At 35.3% G+C, this 20,366-nt stretch overlaps 1 protein-coding gene across 2 annotated transcripts in view; it reads left to right on the forward strand.

The window, feature by feature from the left end:
- VAMP7 (vesicle associated membrane protein 7) overlaps positions 1–20,366 on the forward strand; it is a 52,491-nt gene that overhangs the window by 13,917 nt on the left and 18,208 nt on the right. For both annotated transcript variants that reach the window (XM_081277896.1, XM_081277895.1), the window contains exon 5: positions 1,728–1,818. In XM_081277896.1, the coding sequence (XP_081134022.1) occupies positions 1,728–1,818 (91 nt within the window). The remainder of the gene's footprint in view (positions 1–1,727; positions 1,819–20,366) is intronic.

The raw sequence follows: 20,366 nt of genomic DNA on the forward strand, positions 1-20,366 counted from the left end.
CCCAGTCAGTCCCCTTCCCCATGCAACCTCTGATCTATTTTCTGTCACTATAAATTAGTTTTGTCTTTTCTAGAAATTCTTATAAATGGAATTATACAGTATGTACACTTTGTGTCTTGCTTGTTTTGCTCAGTGTAAGGTTTTGGATATTCATCTATGTTGTGTAAATCAGTAGTCTGCTTCCTTTTTTGCTGAGTGGTATTGTATGCATATATCATAGTGCGTTTATCCATTTACCTGTTGCTAGATATTTGGGTTGTTTTCAGTTTTCAACTATCATGAGTAAAACTGCTATGAATCTCCACGTACAAGTCTTTGTGTGGACATATGTTTTTGTTTCTCTTTGGTAAATACCTAGGAATGGAATTGCTGGGTCATATGGTAAGTGATGTGTATTTTTTAAATTATCACACTTTTTTCCAAAGTGATTATACCATTTTACATTCTCACCAGCAGTTCTAGTGTCTGTGCATCCTTGTCAACACTTTTGTCTGTCTTTAATTTTAGCCATTTTAGTGGATGTACAGTGGTATTTCATTATGGTTTTAATTTACATTTTTCGTGATTTCTAATGATGTTTAGCACCTTTTAAAATGCTTACCTTTTATTCATGAAACTATTTGAGTACAAACACATAACTGCTAGCTATGATTCTGTTTTGAATGTGGAAAAAATACATTTTAATTAAATACTTTTCACTTCTACTATTAGTGTTCTGTCTAAAATTCTTTTTGAGTACTATACCTCTAAATACATGCATTTATGTGTGTGCCTGTGTGTTCATTTCTTTGGAAATGAAATCCCTTTAAATTACTTAATTATAAACCTTTATCATTTAAGCAGTAGGTTTGTTTCACACTTCCCACTTTGGAATGTTCATATATGTGAAGCTGTGAAAAACACTACCAACAAAATATATACCAATGCACATTCAAAAGTCAATAGGGTCAGCTGGCAGAAAAGCTTTCAAATTTGCTGGTTTGTCAGTAGCTCCAGATTTGCATGTGACCCTTTGAGCAAACCTGTCAGCTTCCCATTATAAATGGAGATAATGGAAGCATCTTAATTATAAAGTTTTTGGGTGGATTGAATAACATCCCCCTCCCCAAGTTGAAGCATTGAGCATATTGAAGTAACTGGAACAGTGTATATTAAATACTCCATAATTGTTCGTTATGTATAATAATTTCAAAATATATATTATGATCAGTGTCTTAGATTCTAGATTCTATGAGAAATCAATGAAAATAGGATGCATGCTATTAACCCCGCAGATAGAACAGATACTAAGAAACTGAGCCTGTCCCTAACTCATCAAACCTAAGAAATGGGGAACAATTTAGAGTGCCTTTTCTCTGTTCTGTTTCTTCTACCCCAACTATAGTCTTCTTTTTTCTCTTCTCTTCCTTGTCTGAAAATAGATTACCTATTCTTTCACTTCTACCCCATGAGTATCAGATGTGTATTTGATATGTTATAATACATTTTATTTTATTTTATGTAAGATGCTGTTTTTATACTGTAACAGTTATATTTCATACAGAAGCATTTTTATGCTGCCAGTATTTTCCCTAGGTCTGATACCATTTTATAGTGAAGCAGCATATATCTTTTATGTAATATAAATTTTATAGCATTTCTCAATATAAATTATCATTCTTCTTGCTTTTATTTTCCTATTGTAAATAATGTCTGGGTGCCATAGGTTAAAACTTATTCTCTTATAGAAGCATCACTCTGAGAATAAGGGCCTAGACAAAGTGATGGAGACTCAAGCCCAAGTGGATGAACTGAAAGGAATCATGGTCAGAAACATAGGTATGTTTCAATGGCATAGTTTCAAGCATATGGACAGAAATGATAATGGATTACTTGATTATGATCAAATTGTTCTAGAGAAGCTCAAACAGTGCTTTCTGTTATCACTATTAGAAGATAATTGAAATATGGCCGAGATATGGAGGTTATTTACCTATGGTACTATCTGCTTGTATGAATGGTTTTATCTTAGTATTTATGATTGTTATTCAATCTAAATTTATTAGTTTGCTTAACAAGACTAAATTACAAAAACCTTATTTTAGCAATTTAGAATAATTTTGTCAGTTTTGTTTGGTGATACCCAGACAACTAATATTATCAGTAAATACTTTAAATATAAGTATTTGACCTTCCTAGGGAATTTGTGACTCTTGATTGAAAGAAAAAGAATTGGGGCAAAATACTGTTGTATTCTTCAAAATAAGATGCTTTGCATGTTAAAATAATCCAAAGAGATGTATCATATTTATTTTTAATTGATTTATCAGTGATATTTAAATTTAAGATGATGTTAGTATTTAGCAGCATCAACATCACCTGGAAGCTTATTAGAAATGCAAATTTGGGGACCCAAACCAAACCTGCTGAATCAGACATTCTGGGGATGCAGTTCAGCAAGCTGTGTATTCACAGCTCTCTAGAGGACTCCAATGCATATTCAAGTTAGAGAGCCACCCTTTTAAATATATCTTCTAAAAGTAATATTTTTACAGAATTGAATGAAGTCATTATATAACTGCTTTATATTTGAGACATGGTCAAATATTATAAATGTACACATTTTCAGTCACTCCCCATTTCCCCTCAACTCCTAGGCCCCAGCAATGATTAATCTCCCTTTTGTTTCTATAAATTTGGCCTATTCTGGACAATTTATATAAATGGAATCACATATGACATTTTGTGTCCTAGCATCTTTCGCTTACCATAACAATGTTGAGAGTCATTTATCTTGTAGCATCTCTCAGTACTTCATTCAGTTTTATAACTGATTAATATTCCCTTATCGATTAATGGTCATTTAAGTATTTTCCATTTCCTGGCCATTATTAATAATGCTGCTGTGGACATTTGTGTACAAGTTTTTGATTGAACATGTTTTCAGCTATCTTGAGTATATATACATAGGAATAGAATTGCGGGTCTCATGGTAACTCTGTTTTACATTTTGAAGAAGGGCCAAATTTTCCTGTATATTTCCAGTAACAATTTATGAGGATTCCAACTTCTCCATGTCCTTGATAAAATGTATTATTAAATCTAAGTTTGTGTGAAATGGTATCTCCTTGTGTTTTTAAAACATATTTTAGTTGTAGATGGACACAATACCTTTATTTTATTGATTGATCTATTTTTATGTGTTGCTGAGGATTGAACCCAGTGCCTCACATGTGCTAGGCAAGCGCTCTACCACTGAGTTACAACCCCAACCCTCATTGTGTTTTTGATTTGTGTTTCCCTGATGGCTAATGATGTTGAACATTTTTTCATGTATTTATAGGCCATTCATATATTTTCTTTCTTTGCATAAATATCTATTAAAAAATCCTTTACCATTTTTAAGAGGATTATTCATCTTTTTATGGTTGAAGTATAAGAGTATTTTATATATACTAGGTAGTACACCCTTCAGGCACACGATTTACAAATATTTTATCCCATTCAGTGAGTTGTTTTTCTACACTTTCTTTATAGTGTCTTTTGAAACACAAAAGTTTTAAATTTTAACAAAGTCTGGTTCATTTTTTTCTTGTCATTTCTAGGAATATAATTGCCTAAGCCAAGGTTACCAAGACTTAACTCTCAAGAGTTTTCTCCCAAGAGTTTTATAGTTTAGTTCTTACATTAAGATCTGTGATTTATTTTGAGTCACTGTGTGTTTGGTATAAGGAAGTAGTCCAAATATATATATTTGTCCCAGAGCCATTTGTTGAAGAGTTTCTTTCATCATTGAATGGTTTTAACACTCTTATGGAAAATTAGTTATCCACAGATGTATGGCTTTATTTCTGGACCTTTGGTTCTGTTCCATTTAACTTTATGCCAGTACCTTACTCTCCTGAGTATCATAGCTTTGTAATAAGTTTTAAAATCAGGAAATATTAATTTTTCAACTTTGTGTTCTTCTGAAGATGGCTTTGGCCATTCTGGGTACTTTTATTTCTCTCTGAACTTTAAGGTGAGCTTGTTTATTTCTGCATAACAAAACAAACAAAAACTATCATGGATTTCAATAATTGTGTTGAATCTGGGAGTTTTGCTATTTAAACTGTTAAACTTCTGATCCATAAATGTGAGACATCTTTGTATTCATTTACATCTTTATTTTTTTCAACAATGTTTTATAGTTTTTAGTGTAAAAGTCTTACATGACAAAGACACTCTGTTTGACTAAGCTTCTGGCCGACTTCTCTGAGCCCGCTCGCTATTCAGCTAGGCTTCATCCTTGGGCTCTGTCCTTGGCCTGCTTAAAGCAAGCCTTAAAATGACTCCTGCTAAGTTAATATTCCACCCTTGATATCTGTGACCCTAATATCTGATCAAGTTCCTCATCCCCTACATTTACTATATAAGTCTGGCTCACTCTTAGCAAGAATCCTGTTTTAGAACAATTTAGCAAGAACCCCCTTGCCCGTGATGTCTCTTCTTAGTAATTTTCCATCCACTAACACTGTATTGTGTACACTGGCTATAGATTTTCATTGTCCTTATTATGTTATGAGTTGAACTAAGACCCCTCTTGCAATAGCCTTAAATAAAATATGTCCTACAATTTTTTCCATAGTTTTACTGGTGTGTTATAGTTGTACATAATGATGGGATTTGTTGTTATGTACTCACACATGTACTTAATATAACAGTATAATTTGGCCAGTATCATTCCTTAGTATTTCTCCTTTCCATCCAGGAATCATTTACAATAAAAGAATATTTAGTCTTCATTCCATACTTTAACAAAGGCACTTATGTTATTAACAAATATTAATTTGAAAGCCTTAAGATGAGAATCAGGCACTAAGTTTTTGGCAAATTGGCAACAAAAATACAGAATGTTAGTGGAACACAAAACACAAAACCTCTGATATTAAGCTTAATACAGGTTCAAGACATAAATTCCAACCAACAGCTTATAGACCATGTGGAAGATTAGCTCACCCTTGGTTGTAAAGGTACAAGACTATCCATAAGCCCTCACCAGCTTTCATAACTTCTTGAACATAATCCTTTCCTGAGATCTCCAAAACTTTGCCAAATTTATTTTTCAGTCAAGTTGCTTTCCACTCAGCCAGTGTTTGTTGCCTGTACATTTCAGTAGCCCATTTGTCCTCCTCATTAAATTTATCTTCATTATCCTTTCTCTTTTCATATGTTTGCACCACTGACTGCTAGAGGATTTGCTGTTTCTCCTTTTCCACCTTCTTCTCCAATTCTTTCAGACTTCCTTTGAGGGAAGGATGCCCTTTTTGTGTAAGATGTCATTGCATTCAGTGTCTGCATTGGGGTCCTGCATCTTGTCTTTGAATGTTCAACCCAGCCAGCCCTGCCACAATGTCCCCGCCCCTCGGATCTCTTCCACTGTCCTACAATTTTTAACAAGTGTCAGAGTAATTTATCTTTAGCAGTATCTCTCAAAACATCCTTCTTGCTTTATTACTAAATATTTTATTTTATTTTATTGATTGATGATTTTTTACTTATACATGGTAGTAGAATCCATTTTGACATATAGGCATGGAATATATATTATGCTAGTTAGGATATCATTCTTATGGATGTATATGACTGTGGGATTCACTGTGTTTCATATAGGTACATGGGAAAATCATTACCAGATTTATTCCATTGTCTTTCCTTTTCCTATTGCCCCTCACTGTCCTCCATTCCTCATTATCTAATCTACTGCATGTCTATTCTTCTCCTCACCACCCGCTTATTGTAGGCTAGCTTCCACATTATCAGAGAAAACATTTCATCTTTTATTTTGAGGGACTGGTTTATTTCACTTAGCATGATAATCTCCAGATCCATCCATTTGCTGGCAAATGTCATTCTTCCTTATGGCTGAATAATATTCCATTGTTTATATATGCTATATTTTGTTATCCATTCATATGTTGAAGGGCACCTAGATTGCTTCCATAGCTTTACTGTTATGAATTGAGCTGCTGGAAACATTAATGTGGCTGTGTCACTATAATATGTTGATTTTAAATCATTTGGGCATAAACCTAGGAAAGGGATAACTGGGTCAAAAAGTGGATTCATTCCAAGTTTTTTGAGAAATCTCCATACTGCTTTCCAGAGTAGTTGCACCAATTTGCAGTCCCATCAACAATGAATGAGTGTATCCCTCTGACACATCCTTGCCAAATTGATACTTATACTCTTTTATTTATTTATTTATTGATTGATTGATTTTTAAAAAATAAATGACAGTGAATGCATTACAATTCTTTTATTTATTTATTTTTTAGCTTTCAGTGGATACAACATCTTTATTTTTATTTGTATGTGGTGTTGAGGATTGAACCCGCGCATGCCAGGAGAGCGCGCTACCGCTTGAGCCACATCCCTAGCCCTACAATTCTTATTACACATATACAGCACAATTTTCATATCCCTGGTTGTATAGAAAGTATGTTCACACCACTTTGTGTCTTCATAAATGTACTTTGTATAATGATGTCCATCACATTCCACTGTCATTGCTAACCCCCTGCTTCCTCCCTTCCCCTCCCACCCCTTTCTCCTATTTACAGTTCAGCTATTCCTCTAATGCTCCCCCTCCCTACCCCACTATGAATCATCCTGCTTATGTCACAGAAAACATTCGACATTTTGGGGGAGAATTGGCTAACTTCACTTAGCATTATCTTCTCAAACTCCCTACATTTACCTGCAGATGCCATGATTTTATTCTCTTTTATTGCTGATTAATATTCCATTGTGTATATATACTACGTTTTTTATCCATTCATCTACTAAAGGGCATCTAGTTTGGTTCCACAGTTTAGCTATTGGGAATCGTGCTGCTATAAACATTGATGTGGCTATGTCCCTGTAGTATGCTGTTTTTAAGTCCTTTGGGTATAGACTGAGGAGAGGGATAGCTGGGTCAAATAGTGGTTCCACTCCCAGATTTCCAAAGAATCTCCATACTGCTTTCCATATTGGCTGCACCAATTTGCAGTCCCACCAGCAGTGTGTGAATGTATCTTTTTCCCCACATCCTCGCCAACACTTATTGTTGTTTGTCTCCATAATAGCTGCCAGTCTGACAGGAGTGAGATTTGATTTGCATTTCTCTCATTGATAGAGATGATGAACATTTTTTTTTAAAGAGAGAGTGAGAGACAGAGAGAGAATTTTTTAATATTTATTTTTTTTAGTTTTTGGCGGGCACAACATCTTTGTTTGTTTGTGGTGCTGAGGATCGAACCCGAGCCGCTACCGCTTGAGCCACATCCCCAGCCCCTAGATGATGAACATTTTTTCATGTATTTGTTGATTGATTGTACATCATCTTCTGAGAAGTGTCTGTTCAGGTCCTTGGTCCATTTGTTGATTGGGTTATTTGTTATTTTGGTGCTTAGCTTTTTGTGTTCTTTATATACCCTAGAGATTAGTGCTCTATCTGATGTGTGAGGGGTAAAAATTTGCTCCAAAGATGTAGGCTCGCTATTCACCTCATAGATTGTTTCTTTTGCGGAGAAGAAACTATTGTGTTTGAATCCATCCCATTTATTGATTCTTGGTTTTAATTCTTGCGCTGTAGGAGTCTTATTAAGGAAGTTGGGGCCTAATCCCACATGATGAAGACTAGGGCCTACTTTTCATTCTATTAGGTGCAGGGTCTCTTGTTTAATTCCTAGGTCCTTGATCCACTTTGGGTTGAGTTTTGTGCATGGTGAGAGATAGAGGTTTAATTTCATTTTGTTGCATATGGATTTCCAGTTTTTCCAGCATCATTTGTTGAAGAGGCTATCTTTTCTTTAATGCATGTTTTTGGTACCTTTATCTAATGTAAGATAATTGTAATTTTGTGGATTAGTCTCTGTGTCCTCTATTCTGTACCATTGGTCTACCCATCTGCTTTGGTGCCAATACCATGCTGTTTTTGTTACTGTTCCTCTGTAGTATAGTTTAAGGTCTGGTATAGTGACACCACCTGCTTCGCTCTTCCTGCTTGGAATTGCTTTAGCTATTCTGGGTCTCTTATTTTTCCAGATGAATTTCATGATTGCTTTTTCTATTTCTGTGAGGAATTCCATTGGGATTTTGATTAGAATTGCATTAAATCTGTATAGTGCTTTTAGTAGTATGATCATTTTGATAATATTAATTCTGCCTATCCAAGAGTAAGGTAGATCTTTCCATCATCTAAGGTCTTCTTTGATTTCTTTCTTCAGGGTTTTCTGTAGTTTTCATTGTATAGATCATGTGATTCTTATCTTTGAGTCTATTGATATGATGAATTACATTTATTGATTTCCGTATGTTGAACCAACCTTGCATCCCTGGGATGAATCCCACTTGATCATGGTGCACAATCTTTTTGATATGTTTTTGTATTCCATTTGCCAAATTTTTATTGAGAATTTTTGCATCTATGTTCATTAGAGATATTGGTCTATCTAAAGTTAGATTCTTTCTTTGATGTGTCTTTGCCTGGTTTTAAAATCAGGGTGATATTGGCCTCATAGAATGAGTTTGGAAGTGCTGCCTCTTTTTCTATTTCCTGAAATAAATTGGAGAGTATTGCTATTAGTTCTTCTTTAAAGGTCTTGTAGAACTCGACTGTGTATCCATCTGGTCCTGGGCTTTTCTTGGTTGGTAAGCTTCTGATGGTGTCTTTCCCCACTTGATATTGGTCTGTTTAAATTGTGTGTATCTTCCTGACTCATTCTGGGCAGATAGTATGACTTAAGAAATTTGTCAATGCCTTCACTGTCTTCTATTTTATTAGAGTATAAGGTTTCAAAATAATTTCTGATTATCCTCTATTTCTGTAGTGTCTGTTGTGATACTGCCTTTTTCATCACGGATGCTGATAATTTGAGTTCTCTCTTTCCTTCTCTTCATTAGCGTAGCTAAGGGTCTGTCAATTTTATTTATTTATTTTTTGTTTTGTCTACTTTTTCAATTGTTTCTTTTGTTTCGATTTCATTGATTTCAGCTCTAATTTTAATTATTTCTTGTCTTCTCCTGCTTTTGCTGTTGATTTTTTGTTCTTCTAGGGCTTTGAGATGTAGTGTGAGGTCATTTATTTGTTGACTTTTTCTTCTTTTAAGGAATGATCTCTATGCAATGAACTTTCCTCTTAGAACTGCTTTCATAGTGTCCCAGAGATTTTGATATGTTGTGTCTGAGTTTTCATTTACCTCTAAGAACTTTTAATCTCCTCCTTGATGTCTTCTGCAACCCATTATTCATTCAGTAGCATATTGTTTAGTCTCCATGTGATGCAGAAATTTTTATTCTTTATTTTGTTGTTGATTTCCAATTTCATTCCATTATGATCTGATAAAATGCATGGTAGTATCTGTACTTTTTTATATTTGCTAACAGTTGCTTTGTGGCATAGTATATGGTCTATTTTAGAGAAGGATCCATGTGCTGCTGAGAAGAAAGTGTATCCGCTTGATGCAGGTTGAAATATTCTATATATTTCCATTAATTCTATGTTATTGATTGTATTGTTGAGTTCTATAGATTCCTTATTCAACTTTTGTTTGGAAGATCTGTCCAGTGGTGAGAGAGGTGTTAAAGTCACCCAAGATTATTGTGTGGTGGTCATTTTGACTCTTGAACTTGAGAAGAGTTTGCTTGATGAACATAGCTGAACCATTGTTTGGGGCATATATATTTATGATATATTGTGTTGGTGTATGGTTCCCTTAAGCAGTATGTAATGTCCTTCTTTATCCCTTTTGATTAACCTGGGCTTGAAGTCTACTTTATTTGATACAAAGATGGAAACCCCTGCTTGCTTCCGCAGTCTGTGTAAGTGGTATGATTTTTCCAACCTTTCACCTTCAGTCTGTGTATGTCTTTTCCTATCTGATGAGTCTCCTGGATGCAGCATATTATTGGATCTTTTTTTAATCCAATCTGCTAGCCTATGCCTTTTGATTGGTGAGTTTAGGCCATTAACATTCAGGGTTATTACTGAGACATGGTTTGTATTCCCAGCCATATTTGTTTATTTTGTTATTTAACTTGACTTGATTTTCTTCTTTGATTAGTTTTTCCTTTAGTGTACTACCTCCCTCTGCTGATTTTCATTGTTGTTTTTCATTTCCTCCTCATGGAATATTTTTTCCAAGGATGTTTTGTCATGCCAGTTTTCTAGCTGTAAATTCTTTTTAAGTTTTGTTTTTTTTTTGTTTTTGTTTTTTTTTTATTATTTATTTTTTGGTTAGACACAATACTTTATTTTGTTTATTTATTTATTTTTATGTGGTGTTGAGGATCTAACCCAGGGCCTCGCGCATGCTAGGCAAGCGCTCTACTGCTGAGCCACAACCCCACCCCAGATGTAATCTTTTTTTTTTTAATTTTATTGTTGGTTGTTCAAAACATTACATAGTTCTTAATATACCATATTTCACAGATTGATTCAAGTGAGTTATGAACTCCCATTTTTACCCCGTATACAGATTGCTGTGTCACATCAGTTACATTTCCATTGATTTACAAATTGCCTTTCTAGTGACTGATGTATTCTGCTGTCTATCCCATTCTCCACTGTCCCCTCACCCCTCCCCTCCCCTCCCCTCCCCTTCTCTCTCTCCATCCCCTCTACTATAAATCGTTTCTTCCACTTATATAATTTTTCTCCTACTCTTCCTTTCCTCTTATATGTAATTGTGTATAACCCTGAGGCTCACCTTCCAATTCCATGCAATTTCCCTTAACTTTCACTTTCCCTCCCGCCTATCATCCCTGTTTAATGTTATTCTTCTTCTCCAGCTCTTCGTCTCTACCCTGTCCTTGGTTACTCCCCTTATATCAAAGAAGACATTTGACATTTGTTTTTTAAGGATTGGCTAGCTTCACTTAGCATAATCTGCTATCATGGATGGTTTTTATTTCATCATAAAATCTAAAGCTTAATTTTGCTGGATACAAGATTTTTGGTTACCATCCATTTTCTTTCAGAGCTTGATATATGTTGTTCCAGGATCTTTTTTTTTAAAGAGAGAGAGAATTTCTAATATTTATTTATTTATTTTAGTTTTTGGCAGACACAACATCTTTGTTTGTATGTGGTGCTGAGGATCAAACCTGGGCCGCACACATGCCAGGTGGGCGCGCTACCACTTGAGCCACACCCAGCCTGTTCCAGGATCTTTTAGATTTCAGGGTCTGTGTTGAAAAATCTACTGTTATCCTAGTTGATTTTCCCCTATATGTAATCTGATTCCTTTCTCTCGTGGTTTTAAAATTTGTTCCTTATTCTGTATGTTGGGCATTTTTAAAATTTATATATGACAGCAGAATGCATTACAATTCTTATTACATATATAGAGCACAATTTTTCATATCTCTTGTTGTATACATAGTATATTTACACCAATTCTTGTCTTCATACCTGTACTTTGGATAATAATGATCATCACATTCCACCATCATTTATTACCCCAGGCCCCCTTCCCTTCCCCTCCAACCCCTCTGCCCTATCTAGAGTTCATCTATTCCTCCCATGCTCCCGCTCCCTATCCACTATGAATCAGCCTCCTTATATCAAAGAAAACTATTGGCATTTGGTTTTGGGGGATTGGCTAACTTCACTTAGCATTATCTTCTCAAACTCCATCCATTTACCTGCAAATGCTGATTTTATTCTCTTTTATCGCTGAGTAATATTCCATTGAGCATATATGCCACATTTTTTTATCCACTTATCTATTGAAGGGCATCTAGATTGGTTCCACAGTTTAGCTATTGTGAATTATGTTGCTATAAACATTGATGTGGCTGTGTCCCTGTAGTATGCTGTTTTTAAGTCCTTTGGGTATAGTCCAAGGAGAGAGATAGCTGGGTCAAATGGTGGTTCCATTTCCATATTGGCTGCACCAATTTGCAGTCCCACCAGCAGTGTATGAGTGTACTTTTTCCCCACATCCTCACCATATGTTGGGTATTTTTATTATAATATGTCTTGATGTGGCTCTGTTGTGGTTTTGTTCATTCGGTGTCCTGTAGGCATCTTGAATTTGGGTTTCCACTTCATTCTTCATGTTTGGAAAGTTTTCTGACATTATTTCATTAAATAGATTACTCATTCCTTTGGTTTGAACCTCTATGCCTTCCTGTATCCCAATAACTCTTAAATTTGGTCTTTGTATGCTATCCCATATTTCTTGAATGTTCTGCTCATGGTTTCTTACCATTATCACTGTGTAGTCTATGTTCTTTTCAAGATTATATATTTTATCTTCATTGTCTGATGTCTTATCTTCCAAGTGGTCTACTGTGTTGGTGATGCTTTCATTTGAGCTTTTATTTTGGTTTATTGTTTCTTTCATTTCAAGGATTTCTGGTTTGTTTGTTTGTTTTAGAATCTCTAACTCCCTGTTGAGGTGATCTTTTGCTTCCTGTATTTGTTTATATAGCTCCTTGTCAAAGTGATCTTTCACTGCCTGTATTTGCTTTCTTATATCTTCCTTGAGTTCACAGAACATTTTAACCATGTACACCCTGAACTCCTTCTCTGTCATTTCTTCTGCTGTGGCTTCCAATGATTCTAACAATGTGATGTCTTGATTTGTTTGGGGCACTTTCTTCCCTTGTCTTTTCATGTTGCTCATGTGTCTTACTTTCCAGCTCTGTGGGTGTTATTGTTTTTACCCTACAGGTGTTATTGTTTTACCCTACAGGTTTGTAGTGCTCTTGTAGGGTTCCAAGATCCCTCCTTTGTGGGGAAGGACAATGTTAACAGATCCCAATATCAACAGTATAACATGTATGAACAATTTGTTGTTATTAAGATGTTTACAGTTTGGTCTCAATGTACAGAAATGTTGGATTCAATTATTATCTAAAATATAATCTGTAATTTCATAAAAAAGATTTACAATTTCTGACAGTGGACAATGAACTGGGGGTGGGGCTTAGGATGACATGCTGAGGAGGTGGGATTTGAGGATATAGAGTTAATATATCTTTGGAAGTGTGAAAGAGAAATCTAATGAAGAGGGTTAGTAGCAAGAAAATAGACAGGAAGTAATTTAGGGTAGGCAAGTACGTAGGAAGACAGTATTGTACATAAAACAAACACACATATGTATTTAGAAAAATACAAGATGTTAAAATAGTAAAATTTGGAGAGAGAAAGAAAAATGAAAGAAGAAAAAAGAGCAGAAAAAAGGGCATATACAACACTTCTATATTATATTATTCAGATGACTCAGTCCCCAGAATCCTATTTCATGCAAAATTCTTGGTTTCACATATGTTGGGGATGTGAGTGCCAGAGGATGGAAGGGTAGAAGACAAAGAGAAAAAAAAAATACCCAAAGGAAGAAACCAGGGTTGTTGCTAGTTTTAGAGATCTGATCCGTATCTTTCCTGCTTCCATTCTCATCCAATAGTTGGGATTGTCTGTTGTAAGCTGGTATCTCTGCCCTCAGAATGGTGGAGGTAGCCAGGGTGGGAAGACTGTTCCTAGGGCAGGGCACCTGGAAGCAGGGAATGGCACCTGCCAGTCCCTGCAGGGAGACTGCACCTCATGGGTCTCCTTTTGGGACTGCTAGTATGACTTGAGCACACAGTACTATCTCCCTCTCTTGCCTGGAGCTTTCCCAGTTCCTGGTCTCTCTGTTAGGCTTCAAAGTTTAGCCCCATCTCTCTCTCCCTTAGCAGTTCCCAATTGTGGGACCTCTCACACCAAGGCTCACACCAGGTGGGCAGTCCTCTGGTCACACTGCACACCTGTCCAACTGAGAGCTGTTTTTGTGTTGGGTAGTTACTGTGTTATTGCCACTGGGGAGAGAGGGAGTTGGAAACCTGGTACCTGGCCAGAATGGATATCCAATCTGGGAGCTACCCCCACCTAATATAGCGAGAAAGGTTATCCAAGATGGAGGCAATCTGCTTCCAGCACGGGGTGTCTGGTGAGGTAGGGGGAGCCAGACGATGGCTTTGTGCTGTGGGTAAGTAGCAGTCGAATGACCTGAGTGGGAGCAGAGCGAAGTCTGAGAGTTCTGCAGAGGTGCGGATAGGTGCTTCTGCTAAGGCACTTGAGAGCCCTGCGCGGGGTAGAACTGCGGGTTTTGGGGTTTGGGAGCCAGGAGTCTGGAGTCCTACTCGAACGCTGAGGCTCAGAGCCCTGCGCAGGGTCACAACACTGGTGATTTCTGCAGAAATCAGCTGTATAGGGGTCCTCTAACCCTCTCATAGATGAAGTATTCCAAGTAGGTGAGATCTGGATTATGGAGTGACACAGAATGCTGCCTCCCTCTGGCCATCTTCTGTCCTCTATACTTATATTCTTGATAATTGCCAAGACTGAGATGGAATCTCAGTGTAGTTTTAATTTTCATTTCCCTAAATGCTAGAGATGTTGAACATTTTTTATATATTTGTTGACTGTTCATATTTCTTCTTCTGTGAAGTGCCTGTTCAGTTCTTTTGCCCTTTAATTGATTGGGTTATTTATTTTTCTGGTGTTAAGTTTTTTAAGTTCTTTGTGTATCCTGGAGATTAATGCTCTATCTCTGGTACAGGTGGTAGAAGATATCTCCCATTCTGTAGGCTCTCTCTCTTGTTCTTGATTGTTTCCTTTGCTGTGAAGAAGCTTTTTTAGTTTGATGCCATCCCATTTGGTCATTATTTTTTATTAGTTGTTCAAAACATTAAAAGCTCTTGGCATATTATATTTCATACATTTGATTCAAGTGGGTTATGAACTCCCATTTTTACCCCAAATACAGATTGCAGAATCACATCGGTTACACGTCCACATTTATACATACTGCCATACTAGTGTCTTGTATTTTGCTGCCTTTCCTATCCCATTTGGTCATTATTGATTTTATTATAAGTAGAATATTTCTCTTTAATTTTTGTATTGTTCATTACTAATACATAGAGATTCAGTTGATTTTTATATTGATCTTGTATCACACAATTTTGTTGAATGTATTTAAAGTTTTTTGTCTTTTTGCTTCCCATTCCAGATGCCTTTATTGCCTTCTATAGCCTAACTGCCCTAGCTATAACCTCCAGTACAGTGTTAAATAGAAGTGGTGGAAGTGTATATCATTGTCTTATTCTTGGTCTTAGGGAGATATGGGAAGTTTTTTGCAGTTAGGTATGAAATTAGCCGTGGGTTTTTCACAGATGCCCTTTATCAAGTGAGAAAATTCCCTTCTATTTTTTGTTTGTTGAGTAGTTTTATCATTAAAAGATACTGGATTTTGTCAAACTTTTATATATATGTTGAAATGAATGTATGATTTTTGTTCTTTAATAATATGATATGTTATAGTAACTGATTTTCAGATATTAAATGAATGTTGCATTTCTAAAATAAATTCCACATAAATTCCATATAATCCTTTTTGTTTATTGCTGTATTCATTTTGCTAATACTTTATTGAGGATTTTTAATGTCTATATAAGAGATTTTGGTCTGTTGTTTTCTTGTGATGGATGTCTTTGGTTTTGATACAAAGGTAATACTGCCCTTCTGTAATATGTTGACAAGTGTTCTTTTCTATTTTTGGAAAATTTTGTGAAAAACCGGATATGGATTGTTCTTGAAATGTTTGGTAGAATTCACCTTTGAAGCCAGCTGGGGCCTTGACCTTTCTTCGGGCAAAGCTTAAAAATTGCTAATTCAATTTCTGTACTTGTAGCTCTGTTCAGATTTTCTATTAATTCTTTTTTTAAAAATTTTAAAATTTTTTTAGTTATAGATGAACACAATACCTTTATTTTATTTATCTATTTTTATGTGTGTTGAGAATCAAACTCAGTGCCTCACATATGTTAGACAAGCACTCTACCACTAAGCCACACAGCTGCAGCCCCTTCTATTCATTCTTGAGTCTGTTTCAGTGTTTTGTATCTTTCTAGGAATTTGGCCATTTCTAACTTATCTAATTTGTTGAAAAAATTTTGTTAATAGCATTCCCATAGGATTCTTTCCATTTCTCTAAGATTGATGGTGATTTGCCTCTTCTTTTAGTCCTGATTTTAGTGATAGTTGAGTCTTCCCTCTCATCTTCTAGGTCATTCTGTATAAATGTTTGTCAATTTTGCTGAACTTTTCAAAGAACCAACTTCTGGTTTCGTTGTTGTTGTTGTTTTTCTATACATATATAGGTCTTCCCTAATTTTTCTGCTCTAATCTTTGTTTCCTTCCCATTGCTAGTTTTGGATTTAGTTAATGCTTCTTTATGAAGTCTTATAGAGTGAAAAATTAGGTTATTGACTTGAGATTAATTTGTTTTAACTTGGGTCACCATAACAGAATACTGAAGACTGGGTTACTTAAGCAATAGATTTTTTTTTCTCACATATCTAGAGGCTAGAAATCCATGATCAGGTTATCAGCATAGTCACATTCTGGTGAGGGCTCTTTTCCTGACTTACAGACAGCAGCTTTTCCCTGTGTCCTCACATGACAAGGAGAAAGAGAGCTTGCTCTCTGATGTCGCTTCTTATAAGAGAATTAGTTCTATCATGACAGCAATGTATCCCCTGCAATCTCATCTAAATTTAATTATCTCCCAAAGGTCATATTTCCAAATACTATAGAAAATTTCTTCTCTTTAATCTAGGTGTACTCTGCTATAAACTTCCCTCCATACACTGCTTTCACTTCTTCCCAACAGTCTTAGTATGTTGTTTTATACTTTCATTCATGTCAAAATATTTTCTAATTTCCCTTGTGATTTCTTCTTTGACCATTTGATTATTTAGGATTGGATGTTTAATTTTTATATATTTTTGAATTTCCCAAGTTGCTTTCTATTACTGATTTCTAATTGTGTTCCTTTGTAGTTATAGAGGATCATTTAAATTTGTTGGGGGTCATTTTATGACCAAATATATTGTCTACCAATGGAATATTCTATAAGCACTTGAGAAAAAATGTTACTGTATTATTGCTTGTAGAATGCTCTGTATGTGTGTTTTGTGTTTAGTTGATTTATTGTATTGTTCAAGTCTTCTAATTTCTGTTTATCTGTTGCCTAGTTTTTCTAGCCATTATTGAAATTTTGTACCAAACTTTCCAACTATTATTGTTGAATTGTCTGTTTTTCTTTTTAATTTTGTCAGTTTTTGCTTCATATATTTTCAGTCTCTCTTTTTAGGTGCATTTATTATGTTCATAATTAGCTATAGACTCATCAATTGGCCCTTTTATCTTTAAAGACTGTCCTTTTTTATCTCTACTGATGGGCTTTTGTTTTAAAATATACTTTGTTTTCTGTGTGCTCTCTTCTGGTTTCTTTTACCAGCATGTTTGTTTCTTTGAATCTAAAGTGTATCTCTTGTAAAGAGTATACAGTTGGATTTAGTTTATTCAGTCTAACAATATAATTTATTATGTTGTTTCATCATTTGATATTTAGTGTTATATAAAGTGGTAAGAATTTTTTGTTTTGAGGCAGGATAGATCCTCCCTCTGGTGCCTAAGTAGCTGGGACTGCAAGCATGTATCACCCTACCCAGGGCCTGCACCACCACCCCTAACTGACATGTATGGATTTATATCTGCTATTTTATTTTCTACTCTCTAGACAAATCATGTCTTATTTATTTATTTCTGGTTTTATATTACTGGATTCTTTTGAATTCAGTGACTATTTTCTGAGTTTTAAGTCCTATATAGATTTTTTTCACTATATATGTATTTTCTCCAGAGCTTATGTTATACATATTTACTTATCATAATTGACTTCAGATTTATATAAATATAATTCCAATGATATATGTAAATGTTACTCTTACACAATTTATTCACTCTTCCCCCTTTTTATGCTGTTATTTCAGTATATAATATGTCCATATATGTAACAAACTTAGTAAATTTATTTTATAAACCTTACCATTTCTGGTTGTTTTCATTTTTTCCAGGGATTTTAATTACTATCATCTATTATTTCCTTGCTTCAATACAATATCATCTCCTTTATACTTTTATTTTAAAATTTATTATATCCCTGTATGGCATATGACCAACAATAAAATAATACATATATTGTTTTATACAAACATTTGTACATAATTATCTTTATGTGTGTGTATGTGTAGATTTAGATTACAGTTTGGCATCCTGGTTTTAGCCTGAAATTTTTTCTTTATTATTTCTTTTTTTTTAATTTTGTTTTTATTTTTATTTATTTATTTTTATGTGGTGTTGAGGATCTAACCCAGCACCTCACACATGGTAGGCAAGCACTCTACCATTGAGCTACAACCCTGGCCCCTCTTTATTTATAACACAATTCTGCTAGTGACACATTCTTAGCTTGAATGATTTTTTTTGGCCTTCATTTTTTTTTTTTTTGTACCAGGAATTGAACTCAGGGACACTCAACCTCTGAGCCACGTCCCCAGCCCTATTTTGTATTTTATTTAGAGACAGGGTCTGAGTTGCTTAGCACCTCACTGTTGCTGAGGCTGGGTTTGAACTCATGATTCTCCTGTCTGAGCCTCCCGAGCTGCTGGGATCACAGGCATGTGCCACCGCACCAGGCTTACCTTCATTTTTTTGTATACCTTCATGTACTACTTATCTTTATGTGGTGCTAAGGATCAAACCCAGTGCTAGGCGAGCGCTCATACATGCTAGATGAGCACTCTAGCACTGAGCCACAACTCCAGGCCCTCACGTTCATTTTTAAAAGATCATTTTATTTAATAGATGATTCTTGGTTGAAATGTTTTTTTTTTTTTCTTTCGTCACTTAGAATGTCATCTCACTACCTTCTGGCTTCCATTGTTTCTGATGAGAAGTCATCTTTTACTGGTTTTCTCACGTGTGGGATAAATTGCTTTTATTGGCTACTTTTGAGATTTTCCTTGTCTTGCTGGGTGTGATGGCACAAGTCTGTAATCCCAGTGGCTCAGGAGGCTAAAACAGGAGTATCAACAGTTCAGAGCCAGCCTCAGCAATGGCAAGGTGCTAAGCAAGTCAGTGAGACCCTGTCTCTAAATAAAATACAAAATAGGGCTGAGGATGTGGTTCAGTGGTCAACTGTACCTAAGTTCAATCCCCGGTACCAAAAAAAAAAAAAAAAAAAAAAAAAAAAGAGAGAGAGAGAGAGAGATTTTTCTTGTCTTTGTTTTAGCTAGGGTGTATTCAGTTGTGGAACTCTCTGTTTCTCCTTATTGTAATTTTTTTGATTCTTTAGATGTGTAAATTAATGTTTTTCATCAAATTTGGGATTTCACTAATATTTCTTCAAATATTTTTTCTCCTTTCTCTAGCTCCACTTCCTCTAGTATTCCCATTACTCATATGTTGGTGCATTTTTGGTGTCCAACATTTCTCTGAGGCTCTGTTTATTTTTCTTCATTCTTTTTGTATCTTCATAAGAGATACTCTAAGTTGACCTATCTTCAAGTTTGCTGATTCTTCTATCTGCTCCAATCTACTGCTCATTTATTTCCTCAAGTAAATTTTTCATTTATTTTATAGTGCTCAATTTCTACTTGGTCCTTTCAAAATTAATTTTAACTCTATTGCTTTATTTAATGAGACGTTGTCATCGTATCTTCCCTTGACTTCTGTAAGCATGGTTTCCTTTAGTTCACAGAATATATGTATTGTGGGTACTTTGAAGTTTTTGCTACTTTCAGCAGCTGTATTCCTCAGTCATTTTTCTCTTCCATGTTCTTCTTTCCTATGTATAGGTCATGCTTTTTTGTTTGTTTCTTTATACCTCATAATTTTTGTTGAAAATGGACATTTTAAATAATGTATTTTAGCAATTTGAGGTACTGATCCCCCCCCAGGGCTTATTGTCTGCTTGTTTATTTGTTTTGTTATCGAGTTGGACTTTATAATTAAAGCTCGTTTTTTTCCACAGTATGCATCCTCCAGTGCCAATCCTCAGAAGGAATAGCCTTGGGTATGCACACTGTCACCCTGGAATAATATATATCTGTTTGAGTATCTGTTTTATTGATTTTTCTGTTAAACTTCCCATTGCTCTGCTGCTGTCTCTTACTCAGTTGTTAGTCTCCACTAATTACAGGCTAGTTTGTTGCTTTTGATAGTGCCCCAGAGGTAAATTGCTCCAATCTGATATAATTAGATGTGGGTTCCATTTGGGAGGCAGTTTTGGAGGCTTGTTCTGATCCCAGGAGAGCTCCTGTTAGTTGCCTTTTCTGTGTTTCTCTGTTAAATTTTTAGCTGGCCCATAGTTTAGCTTGATTTTCTCATGAAGTTGCAGTCTCATGTTATTTGCTTACTTCCAACATCTCATTTTTGATAGCACCCTTAGGCTTGAACTTCCCTGTACTCTATTCCAAATAGTCTGTCACCCTAGGGAAAGCTCTGTGTTCATAAGGCTTACCTT

The sequence above is a fragment of the Spermophilus citellus genome, assembly GCF_964194105.1.
Source record: "Spermophilus citellus genome assembly, chromosome: X".
NCBI lineage: Eukaryota > Metazoa > Chordata > Mammalia > Rodentia > Sciuridae > Spermophilus > Spermophilus citellus.